The following is a 24,861-nucleotide window of genomic DNA, read 5'->3' as shown; positions in this document are numbered from 1 at the left end:
GAACTGTCCACATGTAGATGTATTTTGATGTGTTTGTGGGGGGAGGTGAGCTCCCTGTCCCCTTACTCCACCGTCTTTATCTCTCCCTCACTACATCTTCTTTACCCATTCGTCAGTAATGGATATTAGATTGCTTTCACAGCTTAGCTACTGTAAATAATGATGCCGCTATGAACACTGAGATGCATGTATCTTTCTGAGTTAACGTTTTTGTTTTCCTTGGATATATACCTGAGAATGGAATTGCTGGATCGTATTTTATATCCAGTTTTAGTTCTTTGAGGGAATCTCCATACTGTTTTCCACAGTGGCTACCCCGATTTACATTCCTACCAGTGTACAGGGTTCACTTTTCCCCACATCCTCCCTCAAACGTGTTATCTGTGATCTTTTCTATGGTAGGCATTCTGACAGCTGTGTGTGACACCACATTGTGTGTGTGTTTGTTAATGTTCATTGGAGCACAGCTGCTTGACACTCTCGTCTCAGCCTCTGCAGTACAGCCTGGTGGGTCAGCTGTGTGTTTACACACGGCCCCTCTTCTTTGGATTTCCGTCTCATCTAGGGCCCCACAGAGCGCCGAGTCGGGTTCCCTGGACTATCCAGTAGATTCTCATTGGTTATTTAGTTTATACATAGTATCAATAGTGTATATATGTTAATCCCAATCCCCCAATTCATCCCACCTTGTTTCATTTTTAAAATAGCTTCATTGAGAGAATTCGCAGGCCATAATTGAAACATGTAAATTACCATATGTGAAACGGATCGCCAGTCCAGGTTGGATGCATGAGACAGGGTGCTCAGGGCTGGTGCACTGGGATGACCCCGAGGGAGCGGATGGGGAGGGAGGGGGGAGGGGGGTCAGGATGGGGAGCACAGGTACATCCATGGTGGATTCATGTCAATGTACAGCAAAACCCACTACAATATTGTAAAATAAATAAATAAAACTGAAAAAAGAATTCACAGGCCATAAAATTCAACCAGTTAAAGTGATCAATTCAGTATTTTCTTAGTAGATACGTGAAACAGTCACAGTAATCAAGTTTTGAACATTTTCATCAACTCAGCAAGAAACCCCATACCTTTAGCTATCACCTACTAGCCCATCCTTCTCAGTCCTAATCAACCAAGAATTCACTTTCTCAATATATCTATTTGGATATTATGTACATTTCATATAAATGGAACCCTATAATATGTGGCCTTTTGTTTTCCCCTTTTAACTTTTTATTTTATATTGGAGTCTAGTTGATTATCAGTCTGGTGTTAATTCCAGGTGTACCACAGAGTGGTTCAGTTATAACGTGTATGTGTCTGTTCTTCAAATTCTTTCCCGTTTAGGTCGTTACATGATACTGGGCAGAGTTCCTTGTGCTGTACAGTAGGTCGTCATTGGTTATCCATTTTAAACACAGCGGTGAGGGCTGGGGAAGGGGAAATACATACATACATACATACATACACACACATACATACATACATGTGTACGTGTCCATCCCAAATTTCCTGATTATCCCTTTTTCCACCCTTCACAATATGTTCCTTCTGTTTTCTATGTAAGTTCATTTGTATCATTTTCTTTTAGTTTCTGTATATAAGGGATATCAAACAGTACTTCACTTTCTTTGTCTGACTTACTTCACCTACTGTAATAATCTCTGGGTCCATCCATGTTGTTGCCAATGGCATTATTTAATTCTTTTTTAATGGCCGAGTAATATTCCATTGTATAGATGTACCACATCCTCTTTATCCATTCCTCTGTCAATGAATATTTAGGTTGCGTTCATGTCTTGGCATTTTGTTTTAAAGATTTTTTTGGTTGTTGTTGTGGACCATTTTAAAAGTCTTTATTGAATTTATTGCAACAGTGCTTCTGTTTTTTAGTGTTTTGGTTTTTGGCTGTAAGGCACGTGGGATCCCAGCTCCCTAACCAGGTATCAAACCGACACCCATTGCATTGGAAAATGAAGTCCTAACCACTGGACTGCTGGGGAAGTCCCTGGCCTGTTGTATGTGGCTTTTTTCTTTTAACCTTAGCATATGTCTTCAAGGTTCATTCATGTTGCAGCATGTGTCAGCCCTTCATTCCTTTTCATTAATATTCCCTTGTATGGCTATATCACATTTAGTTTATCTATCAACCAGTTAGTGGACGTTTGGATGGTTTCCAGTTTTTGCTACTGTGAATAATGTTGTTGTACATGTTTGTGGTTTGTGTAGATAGTTTTCTTTTCTCTTGGGTATATTCCCAGGAGTGGAATCATTAGGTCATATGATAACTCTACGTTTAATCATTTGAAGAACTCCTCGACTACTTTGGGAAGTGACAGCACCTTCTACATTCTGTCCGACAGTACATGAGGGCTCAGATTTCTCCACATCTTCACCAACACTTATCTGACTTTTCAGCTATAGTTACCCTAGTGGGTGTGAATTTGTACTTTATTGTGATTTTGATTTGCATTTCCCTGATGACTGATGTTGGGCATCTTTTCATATGCCTGTTGGTCTTCTGTATGTCTTCCTTGGAAAGATGTCTGTTCAGATGCTTTGTCCATTTTTAACTGGGCTTATTTACCTTTTTATTGCTGAGTTGTATAAGTTCTTTATATATTCAAGATATAAGTTGCTTTTTAGATATATAATTTGTGAATATTTTCTCACATTGTGGGTTGTCTTCCCTTTCTTTACTTTCTTGATAGTATCCATTGATGCACAAAGGTTTTTAATTTTGATGATGTCCAGTTTATTTTTTCTTCATTATTTGTGTTTTTGGTGTCATATCATATCTGAGTTTCATAGTTTTTGCCCTTACATTTAGGACTTTGATCCATTTTGAGTTAAGTTTTTAATATGGTTTAAGGTGAAGGCTAGACTTTATTATTTTGTATGGACCACGCAGTTGTCACAGCTCCATTTGTTGATGAGACTGTTCTTTCCCCACTGGATGATCTTACGGCAACTGTGTGGAAAACCAGTCAGCCAGACCCCAGGAGACATTCCTGTCTCCAGGTGTCTTCACACACTACACTGTGAACCCACGAGGTCTACACAGTATGTGGCTTCTTCTTTGTCTTTGGACATGGAGTATCTTTTTTTGGTGGGTTCCAGTGGCCTCCTGTCAATGGTTGTTCAACAGCTAGTTGTGATTTTGGTGCTCTTGCAGGAGGAGATGAGCACACATCCTTCTACTTCACCGTCTTGAACCAGAAGCTTTGCTTTGTTCTTGCTCTTAGTGTGAAAGCATCCAGTCTTTCCCCATTAAGTATGATGTTAGCTCAATGTTTCATAGATGCCTTTATTATGTTAGGAAGTCCCCTTCTATTCCTAACTTGCAGAGAGTTTTTATCATGAAAGGGATTTTTCCAAATATTTTCTTTGTATCTATTGAGATAATCACATGGTTTTTGCTTCTCATCCTATTGATGGGGAGTATCACATTAATTGATTGAGGGATATAAAACCAATCTTGCCTTTCTGGAATCAATCTCACTTGTTCTTTGTGTGTCCAAATGTAAATTTTGTTCAGAATAATCAGGGTTTGCTTTTAAGCTGATGGATGTAATACATAGTAGCAAACAGCAGAGAGTTCGTGATTTTTCCTACACATGGCTGGAATGAAAAGTCATTAGAATCTTAGTTGGTTCCAGTTTTATTTCAGAAAATTTGTAATCAGTTATAGGCCAGACATTAAGATGCAGTTCCCAGGTCCACCCAGGAAAGCTCCTACCCTCATTCCTGGGCCAGGATCACACCTCTGCTCCTGCCCTAGACACTGGCCCCAAGGCAGCAAAGTGTATCCTTGTGCAGAGCAATAATGTGTCAACTTAAAAAAAAAAAATTACACAGTGTGAGAGTTGGGAATTATGTTTATTTGGGGCAAAATGAGGATGACAGCCTGGGAGACAGCATTTTAGACAGCTCTGAGAACCTGCTCCAAGGAGAAGTGGGGAAGGTTAGTTTATATATGATCTTGGTAAAGGCAGGGAGTACATGCAATCAAGCACCTATTTTTTGAGCAGAAAGTTTCTGCTGATCTTGTGGGCGTTTCTGCTAGTCACGAGGAGCAGTTGTCACCATGAAGGACTGTAGTGCTTTTCTAGATATGAGCAGATAACAAGAATTGGGCTCATAAGATTGGCCCCTGAAAATATCTAACTATCTGAAGACCTATTCTGCCAGTTTTCCTCTGAACAGAGTGCCTCATTTCTGCTCTCTCTGCTCTCCACTCTGAACTCCTTTCTGGGGGTGTTGAAAATCAGCAGCATATGTTTTAATCCTTGTAGAGGCAGATGGCAAGTGCCAATTCGTAGGTGACAATGGGAAGCCCATGTGGAGCCATCTTTCCCAGCCAGACTAGAAGGAAGAGGGAAATCTCACTTGCTCATACGTTGCTGGACTTGGTTTGCCTAGTATTTGAAGATTTTTACATCTGTATCAGTATTCATAAGTGATACTGGCCTGTAGGTCTCTCTTCTTGTGTCTCTTTGTCTAATTTAGGTAGCAGGGTGATACTGGCCTCATAGAATGAGTTGGGAAGTGTTCCGTCCTATTTATTGGAAACATTTGTGAAGAGTTGGCATTCATTCATCTTTAAATGTTTGGTAGAATTTTTAGTGGTGAAGCCATCTGAGTCTAGGCTTTACTTTATGAGTAGTTTTTAGATGATGAATTAAATATTTTAACTTGCTTTGGGTTTGTTAAGATGTCCTATTTCTTAATTTTGTTTCAGTAGTTTGTGTCTAGGAATTTGTTTTTCATCTAAATAATACATTGGCATACAGTTGTTCATAGTATTCTTTTTTTTTTTTTATTAGTTGGAGGCTAATTACTTTACATCATTACAGTAGTTTTTGTTATACATTGAAATGAATTAGCCATGGATTTACATGTATTCCCCATCCCAGTCCCCCCTTCCACCTCCCTCTCCACCCGATCCCTCTGGGTCTTCCCAGTGCACCAGGCCCGAGCACTTGTCTCATGTACCCAACCTGTGCAGGTTATCTGTTTCACCCTAGATAATATACATGTTTCAATGCTGTTCTCTTGAAACATCCCACCCTCGCCTTCTCCCAGAGTCCACAAGTCTGTTCTATACATCTGAGTCTCTTTTTCTGTTTTGCATATAGGGTTATCGTTATCATCTTTCTAAAGTCCATATATATGTGTTAGTATACTGTAATGGTCTTTATCTTTCTGGCTTACTTCGCTCTGTATAATGGGCTCCAGTTTCATCCATCTCATTAGGACTGATTCAAATGAGTTCTTTTTAATGGCTGAGTAATATTCCATGGTGTATATGTACCACAGCTTCCTCATCCATTCGTCTGCTGATGGGCATCTGGGTTGCTTCCATGTCCTGGCTATTATAAACAGTGCTGCGATGAACATTGGGGTGCACGTGTCTCAGATCTGGTTTCCTTGGTGTGAATGCCCAGAAGTGGGATTGCTGGGTCATATGGCAGTTCTATTTCCAGCTTTTTAAGAAATCTCCACACTGTTTTCCATAGTGGCTGTACTAATTTGCATTCCCACCAACAATGTAAGAGGGTTCCCTTCTCTCCACACCCTCTCCAGCATTTATTGCTTGTAGACTTTTGGATAGCAGCCATCCTGACTGGCGTATAATGGTACCTCATTGTGGTTTTGATTTGCATTTCTCTGATAATGAGTGATGTTGAGCATCTTTTCATGTGTTTGTTAGCCATCTGTATGTCTTCCTTGGAGAAATGTCTGTTTAGTTCTTTGGCCCATTTTTTGATTGGGTCATTTATTTTTCTGGAGTTGAGCTGGAGGAGTTGCTTGTATATTTTTGAGATTAATCCTTTGTCTGTTGCTTCGTTTGCTATTATTTTCTCCCAATCTGAGGGCTGTCTTTTCAATATTCTTTTTTTTTTAATTTCTGTAAGTTGGTAGTAATGCCCCCTCTTTCATTTCTGATTCTAATCATTTCACTCTACTTGCTTTTGTTCTTGGTACGTAATATTGTTACTACATTGATCTTTAAAAACCCAACTTTTGGTTTTCTGGTTTTCACCATTATTTTTCTATTCTCCATTTCATTATTTCTGCTCTAATCTTTATTTTCTTCCTTCTGACTGCTGTAAGTGTAGTTTTTTCTTTTTCAAAGTCATGAGTGGAAGTTTATTATTTGCAGTCATCTTTTTAAATAAAGGTATTTACAAGTATATATTTTCTTCTAAGCACTGCTTTTGCTGCACCCCATGAATTTTGGTTTATGATGTCTTCATTTTCATTTATTTCAAAGTACTTTCTAATTTAATTTTTTTCTTTTGGCTATTGATGAGAATATTGTTTAATTTCCACATACTTGTCACTTTCCCAAATTTCTTTCTGCTATTGCTATCTAACTTTATTCCGTTGTCACCAGAAAATTATCTCTGTACCTTTATCAAGATTTGTTTTATGGTCCAGCATACAGTTTTTTTCTGGAGAATGCTCCATATGCACCTGAGACAAATGTATATTCTGCTTTTCTATAGATGTGTTAGGTCTAGTTAGTTTATAAGTGTTGTTCAAATCTTCTGTTTTCTTATTGACATTTTGCCTGATTGTCCTATTTATTATTGAAAGTGGAGTACTGACGTCTCCAAATACTATGTTTTTTAAAGAAATTTACTTCAAAAATATTTATTTTTATTTTTGGCTGTGCTGGTTCTTTGTTGCTGCACAAGGGCTGTCTCAAGTTGTGAGTGGGGTGATTCTGTAGTTGCGGTGCTTGAGCTTCTCAATGCAGTGGCTTTTTTTGTTGCAGAGTGTGGCGTTCCTGGGTGTGCACGCTCAGTAGTTCCTGCCCATGGGCTCTAGAGTCGGGGCTCAGTAGTTGCGGCGCACGGGCCGAATTGCTCTGCGGCACGTAGGATCTTCCCAGACCGGGGATTGAACCCATGTCCCGTGCATCGGCTGATGGATTCTTAACCATGGGACCACCAGGGAAATACCCCATTTCTTACCTATGTGGTGGCCACATGTGCACTCAAGAGTATAATTTTTTCCAACATATTAATATGTATGTGTCTCTACACATAGATATACTATATGGCACAATTTTTTAAAAGGAGTTTTTTAATTTTACCACTATTAGGATAGAGCCCAAGTTCTTCTCATGACATATAAAGCCTCATACAACCTATATTCTGCCTGTATGCCTGACCTAATCTCCTGCCATCCTCCCTCCCTCTCAGCTCCGGCCACATTGACCTTCCCACTGTAGCTGACGGGCCAAGTAATAGTGGAGCTTGTTGGAGGGGCGCTTAATTGAGCCTGCATTTAAAGCCATTTGTATTAGCAAAGCAAACAAATGTCTGTGGTGGGGTGAGTGAGTGAGTCGGGCTTGGACAGCCAGGGTCAGGAATTATGTGGCAACTGCAGCCTCCCAGAGATTAGGAGGAAAGGTGTCTGCTTATGTAAGAAAGCTGGAGGTGGTCCTGAAGGCTGCCAAAAAAGGAACAGTTGTGGGTGAAGGAGCCATCAATCAGGTCCCCTGAACAGGTGGAGGCTGGCGCTACTCTCAGCGGAAAGCTGGGCTCAGAGCTCCAGTTACCAGCGCACAGAGCCCAACTGTCAAAGCCAATGCCAGAGGGGAGGGCGAGGACGAGAAAGAAGCCTGAGTCAGCGAGGGCGAGTCCAGAGCACCTGAGGTGACTGCAGACTCGCTAGAAAGGGAGTTGGACGCCACTAACAATAACACCTGACCAGGCAGTTCTCAAAGTGGGGTCCCCTAGACCAGCGGCATCACTTTGATGCAGGAACTTGTTAAACATGCCAAGTTTCAGGCTCCCCTTTCTGAAAATCAGAAATTTCAAGGGGAGGGGAGGGAAGGGCAGGGCCCAGCAATCAATGTTTTATCAAGCTTTCCAAGGACATTCTCACGTCCAACAAACTCTAAGAACCATGGATCTAATGTCAGTGAGTGTGTGGACTATGTGGACACTGTTCTGAACAATTTACTTCTAAACTCATTGGGCTTCATAATGGTGCTATCACAGAGGAGAGCACCATTTTCCAGATGGGAATGGTGAAGCAGGGTGACTTATGTAACTCACCTGAAATCAGAGGGCCTGACAGAGCGCAGAGACGCAGCGTGAAGCTGCACTCGCTCCTCACCGTGCTCGCCTGTGGCGATGCTCTGACTTCAGGGCACAGCCGCTGGAATGCTGCTCAGAACGCTCTCACCAGGACCCGTGCCAAGTGTGTGATTTTCTAAAGCTGAACCTGAGAATCTGCACTTTTTCACAAGGTCCCAGGTGATGCTGGTGGTCCCAGTCCAGATTGCACACTTGGAGAACTTCTGTCCTGTTAGTCTGCATTTTCCACATGGTGACTGACTGCAGCTAATGGAAATGTTGACTGGGGCTTTTTAAAAAAACAACAACAAACAACTCTATGTGTTTAGGCCCCTCCTGGGATGCTTTTGGCTACAAATGACAGAAAACCCAACTCAAACTGGCTTAAGCAGAAACGATATTTATAAGCTCATCTGATTGAACAGGTTACGTTTGCCTTCAGGTACAGGTGGATCCAGGCCTGAGGAGGTAGGTAGGATTCTCTTTCCCTCTTCATCTCAGCTCCATCTTCCTTCCCATATGGTTGTTTCCAGGTGAGCTCTCCTTGCAAACAGGCCCCCAGCAGCTCTGGCCTTGGATCCTACTGGCTGGGAAGCCACAACCTTTTGTGTTTTGTGGTTTCCTCCTTCCCTACCAGCTCAGGGGAAGCCCACCCCAGCTTTTATCGGCCGGGTCTGGGTCACAGGCTCATTTCTGGAGTCATGGTGGTCAGGGAGGCCTAGGTTATGGGCTCAGCCCTGGAGAACCAGCAGGTGGACTTACCCACACCCAAAACAACAGACGAAGAGGGAGAATGTGGGGTGCTGCAGCCAGAAAGAAGGGCGGATACTGGACAGGCCAGTATAACCAGCGTCCCCTGCACCACCTTCAAGGGAAAGGGCCCCAGGAAGCCGAAGTGTGTCCTTCTCATTAAACTTTCATAAGTTTTACCACACACAGAGATGATGGTAAAAGAGGGGACCTGGAGGTTGATGTATTGTTTCATTTATACAGAGGAAAGGCTCGGGAAAATAATCTGTGACCCTCAAAGTCAGCACAGTGGTTATCCTTGGGGAGAACGGTGTGTATCAGTTCTCTGTTGTTGCTTTAACAAACCTCCTGCACCTTAGTGGTATCATAAAATACTGGTACCTGACCTGTCATCTATGTGTCTGGTAGTTGGCTAAGCTCTTAAGTATGTGATCGCAGTGTTAGAATTCCTATAAGGTGATGGATGGACACAGCAGTGTCTGGACCAGGAGGCAACCAGTGGGTGGCAGGAGCAAGCAGGACAGCCTGTAGTCTGAGGTCCACTCAGTTAAACGGAGGCCTGAAACCAGCCTCACAGGGTGTTGTGAAGAGTCAAGGAAATCAGGCAGGTAAGGCCTCACACGCCACCTGACACACCGCGGGTGTCCCTGTGAAAATTAATAAAAGGAAACCAAAACTGGAGTCAGGCCTGAAGAGGGAGGTCGCATGCCCTACTGTGCAATGTGTTACCCCCACAGGAAGATGTCATTACTGACCCCAGCAGGAAGAGGGGTACCCTGCACTCCCAGACAGGAAGGACAACCACCTTCCTACCTGGAACAGGGAGGGGAGGCTTCCTTCTTGCCTTGCAACAAGTCCAGCCAATGGGAAGCCAGTATTGCCTGAACTTTTGTCTTCCTCTGATTAACTTTCTGATAACTTTCCTGTCACACTGTCCTCACTTTGAAAGCCTTCTATGTTGTGTTAACTTCTTGCTTTGCCATACAGAATGCTGCCCAATCCATGAATTTATAAATAATGCAAATTAGATCTTAATTTACTCAGTTAAACCTTGTGTTTTTTTTGCTAACATTCCTAAAAGCGGTAACTCACTTACCACGTGATCACCAGTTCTGTTTGACTGCATGTAAGAGGACCCAGGTCCAAAGGGCTTGAATTAGAAAGAAATGCATTACTTCACACACAGCAAGAAATCCAGAGGTGTAGGGTGTTTCAGGGTTGTTGAAGTCAGACATTTAGGAAAATTTTATTTTACTTCCAAAAGAATTTTAACTTAAAAATACACATACTTATCAAGTGCCAACTAATCATCAGGCCCGGAACTGGAGACACAGCAGAGGAAGCAGAGCCCCTCACCTGGCTCCATGGCTCAGGTCCTTCCGCCCAGACCTGCTCGGCATGACAGGGGAGCCCCCAGGTGCTGGCACTGCTCTCCTCACACGGCACATCCAGAGGTGGTACAAGGGGTCTGAGCTGCCCACTCCCCTTTTTGATTTAGCTCTACAGAGGTATCATTTATGTGTAGTAAAATAAAACCATTTTAAGTGCACAGCACAGCAAATCCCAGAAGCTTCCCTCTTCCACTTGCTGGTTTTACCACGTTTTCATACGCACAAACAATGTTTCTGTGTGCTGGGTTTTCAGCTTTATGGAATGGTATCGTCATCCAGTATGGAATCTTCTGAATTTTGCTCCATTCACAGAACATTAATTTTCTTGCACACCTGTAGTTCCTTCCTTTTCACTACTGCATAATATTCATTTAAGAGTTATTTACTGACTTCATGCCAGGGTCTGGAGATAAAGTGACCAGAACAGACTTTGTCCCCATCCTTGTGGATTTGTCTATCTCAAGGGAGAGACAAACATTTATATCATGAAAGCATCTCTCCTACCATCTCATTGTGGCTTCTTCTTTATGTTTGGATGTAGAATATCTTTTTGGTAGGTTCCAGCCCTTTTTTTGTTGGTGGTGGTTTGGCAGTTGTGATTTTGGTGTTTTCGTGTGAGGAGGTGAACTGAAGTCCTCCTACTCTGCCATCCTGTCTCCAGTCTCTGGGAGACAGACATTTAGATACTGGTGATCACAGGTAGTCAGGGCTGAGATGAGGAAAACCAATAGAGCAGAAGCCCAAAGCAGACACCCAACCACCCTGGGGGATCAAGAAGGACTTCTTGGGGGAGGAGACATCTTATTTGAGACCCAAAAGATGTATGTGGTTACTTTTGAGAATGAGGTAGGAAGAAAGAGGGAAGCTTCAAAAAAAGAGGGGAAAACATGTACAAATGCTTAGAGATGAGGAGTCTGGAGTGCTAGACCAGGACAATCCAAGAGAAACATCATGAGAACCACAAATGTAATTTAAAATTTTCTAGTAGCCACATCCAAAAGAAAAAAAAAAAAAGGAAAAATTAATTTTAATAATATATTTTATTTAACCCGATATATCCAAAATATTACCATATTAACATGTGATCAGTATAAAAGCTATTAATGAGACATTTTACATTCTCTTTTTGCACTAAGTCTCTGAGATCTGGCCAGTATTTTACACTAAAGTACATCTCAGGCCACACAAGCCGTATTTCAAACCCTCCACGACCACACATGGCTGGTGGCTGCCTTACTGAGCAGAACAGCACAGCAAGACCCTTGTTACTCAAAGCACTGGCCTCACTTGGGAGCTTGTTAGAAATGCAGAATTCTCAGTCCCCCCTCCCCAGACCCACTGATTCAGAATCTGCATTTTAACATGATCCCAGGGGACTTATATGTACATTAGTTTGAGAAATATGGGTCCAGTTCTGCCTAAAACACTTCTGTGGCTTCCCACTGCCCTCATGAGAAACCCCAGGTACTGACCCTGGCAGTCATTCATTCATCCGCTCATTCATTCCTGTTACTGCGCGCTTGCTGTGCACCAGGCCGGGTGCTGGGTGATCCTGGGGCACAGCAGGGACACAGACAGACCTGAGTCATGGAGCCCCCAGGCAGTTAAAAGTAAGTGCCCAGATCCCTGTTTCCTCTAAACCGTCTTAAACACACTGTGCTGAGGTGAAGGGACGGTGTGCAGGGGGTGTTACGGGAGGCTGACCTGGCTTGAGTGGAAGGGCGGCCAGAAACGAACCCAAATAAGGAAGAGGCCACTATCGCGGCAGAGAGCCACACGCAGGTGAAATGCCCCGCTGCGGGGGACGGGCTGCCAGGCAACTCGGCCGTCCTCCTCGGTCACTAAGAGGGATCGTTTTCAGGCTTCAGGGCCATGTGGAGAAATGCCCGGGGGATCGGGTTACGGGGAAGAGCCAGGGATGGGATAGTGTCACACCCGGCAGAGATGTCTGCATTTGGAAAGTCCGGGGGAGCAGAGCTGAGCTCGGGAAGGTGGTCAGTGTCCCCCAGCGGGAGGACTTAGGGCAAGGAACTTGGGTCCCTTTTGCTTTGAAGGCCATGTCTTTTGATAAAACACCTGAATTTGCTTTTTAACTGAACAGGGAGGGAACATGTGCAGGATGTGGATGGAACGAGAGTGGCCACGTGCTGGTAACTGCTGAAGCTAGGTGATGGGGGCATGGGCACTCATTAGACTTTTCTCTCCGCCTTGGCGCATGTTTGAAGTTTCCCCTTAAAAAAACAAAACAAAGTTAAGTGTTTTTCTTTGCAAGTAATTGGGGATGTTGAAAAAAATATTCTTGGCACCTGGAGAAGAAAGTCTTTGAAGCTCTTCTTCTGAAAAGAAGAAACTGCAGTATTAGAAGTGTGAGCATCTCGGGGAGTTTCCTGGTGGTGCAGTGGTTTGGGCCCCACAGCTCCACTGCAGGGGGCATGGGTTCAATCCCTGGTCAGGGAACTTAAGAGCCCATAAGCTGTGTGGCAAGGGCGCCCCCCCAAAACAAAAAACACCACTGTGAGTGTGAGCATCTCCTTAAGAATGGAGCCCAAGAGGAAGAAGGTTGAAGGCACAGACAGTAAAACCAATAGTGTTCTTGGGTTCAGATCCCAGGGTTGCCACTCACTACCTATGCAACCTGGAGCAACCGATTTCAACTCTGAATGCCTCACTGAAAAACTGGGATAACAGCAGCTGCCTCCTAAGGGCTGTGTTAGGTTGTTACACACAGAGGGCTCAGACCGGTGCCTGGCTTGAAGGAGTGCATGCGAACGCCGGCAGTGGTTATCCCAGCACGTGCCGGGCAGATGTAACACCGCAGAAGTTCTCAAGGCAGATGCACTCATGGTTCCTTTACAGAATTGACTGTCCCAATAGTCTGTGGTATCAGAGGGGGAAGTCAGGAACTCTCCCAACACCAATGTATTGATACTTTAGTAACCTTCCCTTACACATACAAAACCCTTTTCTATAAGTCAGTTATTCCAAAGGCTTGTGAAACACTGTCTAAATGACTTAAGTTCTGTTTATAATGATAACTGAATACTTCACGGTAGAAAGGTTTCCTAAGTTGATATGACCTTGAAAGGAATCCTGTAAGCACTCAGAAGTCAGTCTGGGGTGACTGAGGTTACAGACACACCTCTGTTCTCTTCCTGCCCTGGTGGAATTGTTTAGGTGATACAAATGATTCCTGAAAGGTTTTTTTCCTCTTAAACACGTGATTATTGTCTTTTGTTTAGTTAACTCTTTCTCCCACAACAGCTACTAGTGTGTTCTGTTAATATTCAACAAAAACGTGTTTGTTCCAAAAAATACTTTAAAGTGAATCTCCTCTCCCCTACTTCCAACATGCAGATATGACCACTGGTTTTACATTCTGTCCATCATCTTTATGGATGACGTCTGGGAGTGTTTCTAACTATGAGTGGGAAGAAAGCGGGTGGTGTATGTGGAATGGACAGGGCTGGCGGGACTGAAGGTCACGGGGCTGAGCGAGGGTGCACGCTGAGGCCCAGGTGAGAGGGAGGGCTGAGCTCTGGGAAGAGAGGAAGTGTGTCTGCGGCTCAGGCAGTCAGGGAGACAGGCGGAGCAAGTCAGGGACCAGGTCACACACATCTTCAGTGTCAGTCTGTGGAGTGAGGATTCGGTCCTGAGGATGCTGGAGAAATATGGAAGGACTTCAAGCAAGAGGGCGTGATAAGACCTGGGTTTCACAAAGATCCCTCAGCTGTCCAGTGGAGGCGGGTTAAAGGGGGAGACAGGAGGCCAGGCAGAGACGAGGTGGGGGAGGACAGAGCTGGAGTAAGGCAGAGCCATGACAGACGAGAAGGGGCGGGTGGGCGAGTCTGGAGGCCTAGTGGTCAAGCCCTGGAGGATGATGGTAGGAAGCAGGTTGGGGGTGAGGAGGGAGGAGGCATCAAGGATGAAGCCTAGAACTCTCTTTGGGAGCCTGCCGTGTGGAGACACCCCTGTGAAGGACCAAGAGGAGGAGCAGGTTTGCAGTTTGGGACATGGTGAGTATTAGGGGCCCGGGGCTGAGGGCAGGATGGGGAGGGGGCTTCTTGAGGCCCCAGGACGCCCAGGTCTGGGGCCCAGGGAGGAGTCGGAGCTAAAGGCAGAGAGTGGGCATCATCAGTACAGAGGCAGGAAACAGACCACAAGAGGGTGAGATGGCCCAGAGGTGGGAGGAGAGAAGAGCCCCCCACCAGCCTCCCATTTAAGGGGTCAGTGAAAACAGGAACTTCTCACAAAGAAGACACAGGAGAAAAACTAGGGGACAGTGTTGTCATAAAACCAAGGAGAGAGTGTCCTTACAGAAACGGAATGGCCTGCCGTATTCGCTAAGATGGCCCATAAGATGAATACCAGAAAGTGCCACTGATCCAGGTTTCTCATGGCCAGAGAGAGAGAAGCTACAAGAAAACAAGGCAAGAAGGTAGAAGGAACCCTCTGGAGACTGGATGAGATACCATTATGGACTCAAATAGGTTTATTTGTATACATGGATATCTGTACATATACACACACAAATACAAATGTGTGTGTGTACATGGGTTTCTACATACACATTTCCCCAGCTCTGTCAGCTGAGAGACTAGAAAGAGAGACACCTCAGGTGCAGTGACCACACCCAGTGTCCAGTTCTTGGTTTCTGATACCATTCTCCATTAGAGGAACCAGGACTGCCTGCAAAGGGGCTGAGGCACATCTTACAAGTGCTGAAGAATAACAAGTGCTCAAGGGAAAAAATAAGAATACAGAACCAACCTGAAGAGCCCCTGTGGCCAACACTGGAACAAGTTGAGTGAAAACGTTAACTACGATAGTACTGGATTAGACGCAAAGAAAATATCCATGAGTCCGCACTGATATGATTGTACAAATAAATGGGATAGAAGGGACAAACCTGCCTACAGAAGAATTCCCAATAAGAAAAGAGGAAATCAGAAAAGCATCATTAGAACACCACAGTAATAACTGCTGCTGGGGAGCTTCACTGAGGAATACCAAATGAGTGGATGGAATGCTGAGGAGAAACAGCCTCAAAGGGTCTTCCCATGTTTATCAATTACTGTGGTGGTTTTGACATATGAAAGCAAATCCTCTGTATTTTCCCTCAAGGAATTGGAGCTTATGGGCTGGACTTTGTGACTAGTTTCTAAAAGGCATAAGGAAAGGGAAAACCCTAAGAGTACAGTTGAGAAACCTGGCGGCCAGCACCAAAAGAAGTGATCCGGGTTCCCATCACCTGAGGGGTCCTCTTTGCCCAAACCTACAATCCTGGTCTAGCCAGGAGGAGATCAGACGACCCCAGACTGAGGGGCCTCCTACCCAATAGCTAACCGGGAAGGCCATGGGAGGGAAAGACTGAGAAACCGTCACAGGTTGGAGGACATAGGATGAATAAATGCAACACCGTGTCCTGGACCGGAAGAATGTCAGTCACATTCCACCCATTTTTCCACTGAAGTCGTGAAGTCTGTTAGCAGAATAGTAATCAGTGTTCACTGCTTAGTTTTAACAAATGTTCTGCAACTAAGTTATAAGTTAGATGCTAACATTAGGGGAAGCGGGAGGAAGTCTCTATATCATCTTTGCAACTTTCCTGTAAATGTACTCAAAAAAGTTTAAGTATCTATTGACTTGGCTACATAGTCACCACCTGCGTCCCAGACTCCATCTGACTCCAGATTTCATCTCACAGGTTCTCGACTCCAGGAAGCCCTCCCTGATACCTTCAATGAGGTCAGGTGCTTCACTGGGCTCCCACAGCCCCCAAGCCTCCCCCTTCCTGCAGTGACCCCCTGCGGTCAGGGCTGTCTCCCCACTGGACGGGTGCTCTGGGAAGACAGCCTGGAGGCTGCCTCAGTCATCGCCGGGTGTCCCAAGCCAGGCAGAGGCAGTGCTGGGTCCCCCTTACTTCCTGAGACCTCACCTTAGCCCTTCGAGTTTAGAGCCTGCGAGACACCCCACCTTCCAATACACCGTCATGAGCACTGTGACTATTTAGGGTGACCGCACTGTCCACAGCCCGTCCCAGCAGACAGACCTCACTGTAGGAGTCCTCCGTCCACGGAGGGTGGAGGGGGTTGGACACTGGACCCCGGTACTCTGACTTCTGTCGGGGGAACTTGTGATGGGACGGAAAGGCGGTGGGGTGCTGCGTGGGGAGACCCCACGGAGTCAGGGCAAGAGCCCCCCAGGGCCGGCCCAGTGGCCGCAAACAGAAGCAGCGGGGCCCACGGGCCGGAGGTGGGGGGAGCAGGGTCGCTGCCCCTGTTGACTCTCTTCTCCATCATCACCCACAACCAGCCCACTGTGGGGTCTGCCTTCAAAACGCATCCGGACGACGGCTCAGGCCTCCCCACGCCCTTGTCCAGGCCACTGTCCCCTCCCCACAGGCTCCCTGCTCCCACTCCCTTAATGAATCATCCTGGACCGTACTACCATGAACTCACCAACCACTCCACGTTTATGCCTCCAGCCCAGATGGCGCCCCTGAACGCCAGACTCCTGTACCTGCTGGGGTGCCCGCCACGGGCTCCCTCACACAGGGACAGTGCTCTGCGCAGGCTAAAAACCCTGCAGTCACTGACCCCCCCCCCCCCCACCTGACACCCCAATCCACTTCCACCACCACCACGCTGGCCGAGCCACCGCCTCTAAGCTGGATTGGAGCCGCATCCTCCACGCTGGGGCCTGCTTCCATCCAGGGGCCCCCACGGCAGCCAGAGGAACCCCACGAGGACATGAGATGACGTCACTCCTCAGAGGAGCTCAGGCTGTTCCAACCGCTTCCCACCTCGCGGGGAATGAAACCAAGTCCTTCCCATGCCCGCCCCCCCCCCCCCCCCCCCCCAGCTGGCTTGGTCTGCTCCAGGTCACCCCTTCTGCTCCTACGCGCTGAGCACATCACGGGACCTCTGAACTTGCTGTTTTTTCCCTCAAAACAGGCGCACAGCTGGCTTCCTCCCTTTTGGTCAGGTCCCTCCTCCAATCGCATTTTCTGAGATAGCTCATTTAACCCCTCCACCTAAAACAGCAGCTCTTGTCGCTCTTTATTCCCCTACCCTGGCTCTCACCAACACTAACTTTTGTTAAAATCATCTACCTCTCCCCGCTAGAATGTTAAGTTCCATGAGGACAGGGGTCTTGAGCGTCTTATTTACTATTATAAAACCAGCACCTAAAACAATGCCCAAAACAGTATTGCATATCTGATGAATCAACAAATGACAAAATCCAGACGTTGGCTCCAAATAACAGAAAGCCCTAATCAACTTGGTTTAAATGATTTAAAAAAAGAAAAAAGCGTTATTGGATCCCCTAGTAAGAAAGTCCTGAAGTAACGCATTTCAGATGTGGCCTGATCCAGCACTTCAACAATGTCCCTGAGGACCTGCCTCTCCACTAGGCTTTCTGAGAAAGTGGCTTTACCCTGCAGCCACAGCCCACCTGGGTGCGTGCTTAGCCGTGATCCTCTTCCCTGCCGTGGGTTAGGTGTCTGCCCTCTGACAGACCCTGTGCTCCTCATGGCAACCTTCTGAGATGACAAGTATAATCTCCACTTTACTATGAAGAAATGGAGCCTCAGAAAGGTGAAATCACTTACCTAAAATCATATCGCTAGTAAGTGGGCGAATTAATGCTTTAATTCCTCTTACAACCCCTTCTTTAACCATCATGGAGGTTTTAACGCTGGTGAGCATGATGCTGGTAATAGCTATGACACGCTCACTGTGTGTATCCTGCTAGTCCTCCACTAACTTCTCTGTGCCCTGGTTTTCTAATACACACAAAGACAATAATACTACCACACAGGGTGACAATGAGGGTTAAAAGAGCTAATACATAATATGGACTTCACTGGTGACTCAGATGGTAAAGAATTTGCCAACAATGCAGGAAATTTGGGTTCGATCTCTGGGTGGGGAAGATCCCCTGGAGGAGGGCATGGCAACCCACTCCAGTATTCTTGCCTGGAGAATCCCATGGACAGAGGAGCCTAATGGGCTATAGTCCATGGGGTCACAGAGTTGGATACGACTGAGCAACTTAACACTTCTCATTACACTTATTACTAATACATAAAATGGTCAGATCTCAAAAAAAAAAATCTGTTTCAGTTAGCTATTGTCAGGTAACAAGTCCCCAAAACACCATGGCTTAAAATAGCAACCATTTATTTGCTTCTGATTCTGTAATTTGGACAAGGCTCTGAGGGGGAGGGGACTCAGGATGGCTCATCTCTACGCCATGTGGTGTCAGCAGAGAGCTAGGCTAGACTATCCAAGATGGCACCACTCATGTCTGATGTAGCACATCAGCTGGGGGCTGACTGGGCCTGCTTCTTTCCACATTTCTCTCCAGGGGGTGGTCCAGGGCTCCAAGAGAGTAAAAAGCACAAGCTGCCACTTCCTAAGGCCCAGGCACCCCCAACCAGCACAGCATCACTTCCACTGCATTCTGCTCGTCAAAACAAATCACAGGCCAGCCCAGATTAAATAGGAGGAAGAGACTCCATCTCTTCACAGGAGAAACAGGGAAGAACACACGGTCTTCCTTAGTAGCAGCCATTTTAACTTCAAGGCAATCAGCTTCCTCACAGGTGTCTCTACTTCAGCCCTCAATCCCCTAGAGCCAGTTCCCCACACAACGCCCAAGGGAGTTTTCAACACACGTAACCGATCATGCCTCCTTCCACTGTTTAAAATGCTACAGCTTCCCAGGACTTCCTTGGTGGTTGTGATGAGGACTTCAAGCTTTCACTGCCGAGGGCGCAGGTTCAATCCCTAGTCAGGAAACAGATCCTGCAAGCCGGCGCAGTGTGAAAAAAAAAAACAAAACCCAAAACAAATATTCTTCTACAACCTCCCAGTGCACCTGGGGTAAAGACACAAACTCCTTACAGGATCCACATGGTCTGGCCTCTTACTCCCCCTCAGGCTCTACATTCCAAGTCTCGCGCACACACACACTTGATTGAGTTAATATTCCTTCATCATCTCAAACCTCATTTCCTAGGGTCCAGATTAGACATCCTGCCAAGTGTTCTCACAACACTCTACTTTGTAATTTCATACATGTGTGATAAATTAACAATCTGAACCTCCACCCCTGAGACTATGAGTTCTCTAAGGAAACTCTTTTGTTCTCTGCGGCATTCTCAATTCTGAGCACAAAGCAGAGGCAAGATGAAATGCCCCTTGGATGTCAGAGACCTCAGCAAATTTTCAGGCAGCCCTGGGCACAGGGTATCAGCAGAGTTCCTAGGATGCTGGGATCGGTAACTACTATGAAATCACCCGTCCATTCATCCTGTAGATAGTCACTGAGTCTGTACTACATATCAAGAGCTCTTCTAGGTGTTAAGACAAAAAGCATGGAGTAGACAAAAGCTTCTGCCCTGATGGTCTGCTGTCGGGGGGGACAGACAATAAACAAGTTAAAGAGGACAGATATGAGTATCAGTGAGCCAGTTCTAGAAGGGTGGTCAGGATAAACCTCCAGAAGAAGGTAACATCTGAGTAAAGACCTAAAGGAGATGAACGTGAGCCTTGACTCTCTGGGAGAAGAGGGTTCAAGGTAAAGAGAATAGCAAGTACAGAGGTCCTGAGGCCAGTGTGGCTGGGGCAGAGGGAACAAGCCAAGGGCAGTGGATGATGTCAGATGGGTAACAGGGACACATCATGCAGGGCCTTGCAGGCCACAGAGAGGAATGTGGTTTCTACCTTCTGTGAGATGGAGCCACATGGAATCAAGGGGGGGCAGGGGGGATGTGCCCAGATGGACCAGATGCAGGCTTTCAGAATGTCCTTTTGGCTGCAAGTGAGGAACAGACAATGGGGAGCAAGGAGACCACTGATGGTCTAGGCAGGAGATGAGCATGGACAGGGCCAGGGTGACAGGAGTGAAGGTGGGAAGAAATGGTCAGGTTCTGAATATACTTTGAGGGTATTTGCTGATAGATGGGACAAGGGTATAAGACAAAGAGGGGAGTCGAGGACAACTCCAAAGCTTTTGATCTGAATAACTACAAGGATGGAGCTGACATTTAATGAGAATGTGGGAGAAATATGTTTTGGGGAAAAGACCAGGAGTTCAGCATCTTTAGATATTCAGGAGGTATGCTGGCAGTCAGTCAACAGGTCAGGGGAGAGGTTCTGGGTAGGTTTCTATGCTCATCACAGGTTCCCTTCAGGACTTGGATGGTCTGACTGCTGTGATGTCCTGAGGCTCATCGCGCGCCTTGCCGAGTCAGTGGCTCACAGACCCTCAGCCCTCTGCTTCCTGGCCATGTCATCTAGGGCTGTCCTTAGTTGTTCAGTCGTGTCCAACTCTTTGCGACCCCATGGACTATATCGCTGTTCATGAGGATTCTCCTGGCAACAATGCTGGAGTAGGTTGCCATGCCCTCCTTCCCAACCCAGGGATCAAAGCCAGGTCTCCCGCATTGCGGGCAGATTCTTTGCCGTCTGAGCCACGGGGAAGCCCGAGAATACTGGAGTGGGTAGCTGATCCCTTCTCCAGGGGAACTTCCCAACCCAGGAATCGAAACGGGGTCTCCTACATTGCAGGTAGATTCTTTATCAGCTGAACTCCCAGGGAAACCCTATCTTGGGAAGTCAGTTTTTTCTACCATCAGTAACCTCATTTGCAAAAGGGAGATCATAGTAGTACTTCCTTCCTACGGCAATTCATTCAAAATATATATATATTTTTTAAAGCATTTTTGATATGCCGAAATCTGTTCTACAGTGCTAGAGAGATCTCTCTCTCACACAGCCTGTGAACTCAGCCTTCTGGAAGTCTCCTCCACCCACATCCATCCTCCCCTCCCATTCAAGGGCCCTGTCATGGTACAACCCTGGCATCTCTTGCCTAGGGCACCACGGCTGCCATCCTGGGCTCCCAGACCCTAGTCTTTCCCGTCAATCTCTTCTGGCAGTTGGCAGCAAATTGGGTCCCTTCCCTTCTGGAAATTACCCGGAGGTTCCCCACTGCCCTCAGGACAAAGTCCAAGTTCCCTAAAGAGCCAACAAAATCCTCCACGACCTAATTCACACAGCCCTTTTCAATAAGATTTCCACTAACACGAATCACCTGCGATTCATTCACACACCTGTTTTTCACCGTCTTCGCACAAGCCATTCCGCCGCACCACCGCCACCCCCAAACATTCCTCCGTCTTCAGGTCTCAGTTCAGACAGCACCTCCTCCCCCAGGAAGGTTTCCCTACCGGTGCTGGGCCGGGTTCTCTCCTCGTTCCAAGCGGCTTCCGTTAGAAATCACATTCAGATCCATAACGAGGCTCTTGCCCGTCTCTCCTACCGACTGGGGCTTCCCCCGAGCCGCACCCAACAGAGCGGCCAGCAATGCCCCATATTGTGGGGCAACTTCGGGCCTCCCCGCTTACCTCCTGCTCCTTGACGACGAACGCCTAACTTGCATGCTCTCCCAGCACAGCGCGCAACCCACCTGCCGCGAGACTGGAGAACTCAAAGCTCCGGAGAGTCTGGCCTAAACCACCCAATCACTGCCTTCTCCTCCTCTACAGCCCGCCTCCAGCATCCGGGCCCTGGATGTCTGTGACTGCCGAGTGGCTGCCCGGGAAGCCGCTAAGCGCGTGAGCGAAAAGAACTCTGGGCTCTGTAGTTCAGCAACGAAAACCAGGAAAAAGGAGTGCCAAGAACGCCATTTCCCAGAAAGCGCCGCGCACCAGTATCCTTTGAACCTGGCGGCTCTTGATTGGCCGGTTGGGGGACAGAAATTTCCAAATTACCATGGAAACAGGCCCACTTACCTGGAACCCCGGTAATTTCTTTTTGCCTGAGAATCTAAAACATTTTTTTCAGCACTGATTCCAAAGAGTGAGACAAGACGTGTGCGTGTGTGAATGGGGTGGGGGTGGGGGGGAATGTAAATTCTGTTCCCATTGCTGCCTGCCATCCCCCAGATGGCACCAATAAGGCCTGCTACATGCACTCAGCACCTTCTGAACGCCTGGCAGAATGAGCCACGCCTGTGCAGACTCTGTGCAAACCCTGGCTTATCAGGACAGAATCTGATGTTCCCCATAGACAGCTGGCCCTTTACCTTTCAAGGTCTCAGTTTATCCGAGAAAAGGCCAGTGAGGGCTAGGAGCATATCCAGGATCGATGTCTAAGATTCCACAGCCCCATGCCTCCTACAACCCCACATCTGTGCTGTAACTCCCCCAGGGACCGGGGCCTCACCCCAACCACAAAGCTCTGCCAGTACCCCTTCCCCGAACACCGTTCCCCATGACTCTGAGGGCGGGGTGAGGGGAGCCAAGGGCCTGCAAACGCTCAGGCGGGCATGTGAGAAAGCTCTTTACTGGGGGGTACAGCAAGGAGGAGCAAGGCCATCTCCCCCTACCTGCCCCCACCCCTCCTAGGGCCCTGGGGTGAGGGGGGTCTCCCCCCACCCAACTGGACCACCACTGTCTTTGGTACAATAAATAGAAAACAAGGGGAGAGAGGGGGCCAAGGGTCCAGTCCTTAGTGGGGAGGTGAGCCTCAACCCCTCTCCTTGAACCCCTGCCCCAGGCCCCGATCAGTGCAGGCCTCACCCGCCCCGGCTGGGTAGCAGCAATTCCAGTCAAGGGGAGAGATGAGGATGGGAGCCCAGGGCCCCCGGATGGGGGGGTATGGCTTCAGGAGGGGCCCCAGGGAGAGGGCAGGGTCATGAGCTGGCTGCCGTGCTCTGGGGTACACCACGGAGGCCCAAGCGAGGCCCCAGGGTGGCGGGGTCATCGGGGGGTGGGAGGGGTGGACGGCCCCCCGTCATCCGAGTCCGGAGGGCTGAGGCAGCCGGGTGCTGGGGGGCGGGTGCCGGGTGAGGTGGGGAGCAGTCTGGGGGCCCGCCCACCAGGCTCACATCCATCAGCTCCGGGGGTGGTGGTGAGGTTGGTGATGGGGGACGACCAAGGCATCGGGGTTGGGGGGGTAACTGGGCTCCAGCCCCCGGCAGTGACGAGGCAGAGGCAGGGGCCTGATGTGTCTTGTGGGGCACATCCCCCCCGGCCCAGGGGCGCAGCGGCTGGGAGGGCGGGACCTAAAGGAGCAAAGCAACGGTGGGTGATGGAGACCTGGGTTCTGAAGCCCCAGACAGCCCACCACCCTCCTCCCAAGTCCCCAAGACCCCATTACCTGGGGGCTGTTCATCTCACAGTCAGTGATGGGGGGCCCAGGGCCCCCACAATATCGGTTGCTATAGCGGTAGGTCCTGTTGTCACTGGAGGAGCCACTGGAGCCTCCTGGAAGTGCCAAGGAAGGAGAGAGGCCTTAGCAAGGAAAGCTGGGGGGAGGGTGATGGGGTGCTAGTCTTCAGTCGGCTGAGTCTTGTCTGTGGCCCAGGCCCATTTAAAGGATCAGACACAAGTGAGATTAGGGGTCAGGGTTCAGTTGGGTGTCAAAGAGTCAATACAAGTTTTAGCGATCTGATAAGCTCAGGGATCGTCTGAGCTCCCCTGCTCCACCCACTGTGGAATTCAGGATCTCGTAATTTCAAAGCTCTAGGCCAAGGCCCAGTGATAAAGCTATTCCCCCACCCCCATCCCTGCCACACACCGGCCGATAGAACTACCCGACCCCTCGTCCGGCACTGAGCACCCACCGGAGCTGGAGATGGAGCTGGCGGTGCTGGAGGAGGGGCAGGTGTCGAGGGGTGCGGGCGAGGTGGAGGCACTGCTGCCCGCCGGGCCCGTGTTGGTGGCCTCATCAGCCGTGCGGCGAAAGAAGCCGTGCTGCAGCGCCCCCAGCGGGCTGATGCGGGCGGCGGGCTCATACTCCAGCATGCGCAGCACCAAGTCCTGGAAGCGGAGGTAGTCGGCGGGGCTGTGGCCCGGCTCCCCCGCCCGCCGGCCCCCGGGCCCGCCCGTCTGCACGCCCAGCACCTCCTGCAGCCGCCGTGTCCCGGGGCCCTGGTAATCCTGGCAGGGGGAGGTGGGAGGGGGGGCAAGAGAGTGGCCGTCAGTGGGCAGGAGGGGCAGGGAGACACACACGGGCAAACAGAGGCACGAGAGAGAAAGTGGAAAGAGAGAAGCTAAGAAGAGCTGTGCGGTGGGTAGTAGGAGACGGGGGTGGGGGGGAGGAAGGAAAGGACAGACAGGGAAAGACACAGGGAGGAAGCAGGGGGACGGAGGAGGGAGCCCCAAGTGTGAGGGAGTGAGGGGCCGCCGGGGTAGGAGGAGCGGCGTGGGGCGGGGGCCGCACCTTCCTGAGTTCCTTTGTCCTTCGTAGGGTCCAGCCGCCCCCAGGCAGCCGCTCGAAGTACTTTCGAGCCTTGGGCGCCTGGTCCAGCATGGGGGCTGGTGGGATGCCCAGCACCTCCACGATCCGGTTCATCTGGTCCACCTGAGAGCAGGCGGGCCGTCAGGGTCACTGGGCCGGCCGGGCCTCCACCCCCTCCTCGGGAGCACACCCCCTCCTCGGGAGCACACCTCATTGGAGCCACTGAAGAGGGGCTCTCCAGTGTGCATCTCCACCAGGATGCAGCCCAGGGACCACATGTCAATGGCCAGGTCGTAGGGAGTGCCCAGGAGCACCTCGGGCGAACGGTAGAAACGGCTCTGGATGTACTGGTAGATCTGGAGGACAGGA

General features: G+C 48.3%; 1 protein-coding gene across 6 annotated transcripts in view; it reads right to left on the bottom strand.

Moving 5' to 3' along the window:
* DYRK1B (dual specificity tyrosine phosphorylation regulated kinase 1B) overlaps positions 1-24,861 on the bottom strand; it is a 37,833-nt gene that overhangs the window by 6,861 nt on the left and 6,111 nt on the right. For 2 of the 6 annotated variants that reach the window (XM_020913135.2, XM_070450885.1), the window contains exons 7-11: positions 24,702-24,848; positions 24,475-24,615; positions 23,876-24,191; positions 23,410-23,516; positions 22,578-23,314 (exon numbers count right to left, since the gene is read on the bottom strand). In XM_020913135.2, coding sequence (XP_020768794.1) covers positions 22,943-23,314; positions 23,410-23,516; positions 23,876-24,191; positions 24,475-24,615; positions 24,702-24,848 — 1,083 coding nt within the window. In that variant the 3' untranslated portion in view covers positions 22,578-22,942. Of the gene's footprint in view, positions 1-21,476; positions 23,315-23,409; positions 23,517-23,875; positions 24,192-24,474; positions 24,616-24,701; positions 24,849-24,861 lie in introns of those variants that run through there. The other 4 variants (XM_070450882.1, XR_011482117.1, XR_011482118.1 and 1 more) reach the window with 4 other exon arrangements.

Source organism: Odocoileus virginianus, chromosome 20 (genome assembly GCF_023699985.2).
Source record: "Odocoileus virginianus isolate 20LAN1187 ecotype Illinois chromosome 20, Ovbor_1.2, whole genome shotgun sequence".
NCBI lineage: Eukaryota > Metazoa > Chordata > Mammalia > Artiodactyla > Cervidae > Odocoileus > Odocoileus virginianus.
Note: the sequence above shows the minus strand (reverse complement) of the source record. Positions and strands in the feature narration are given on the sequence as shown.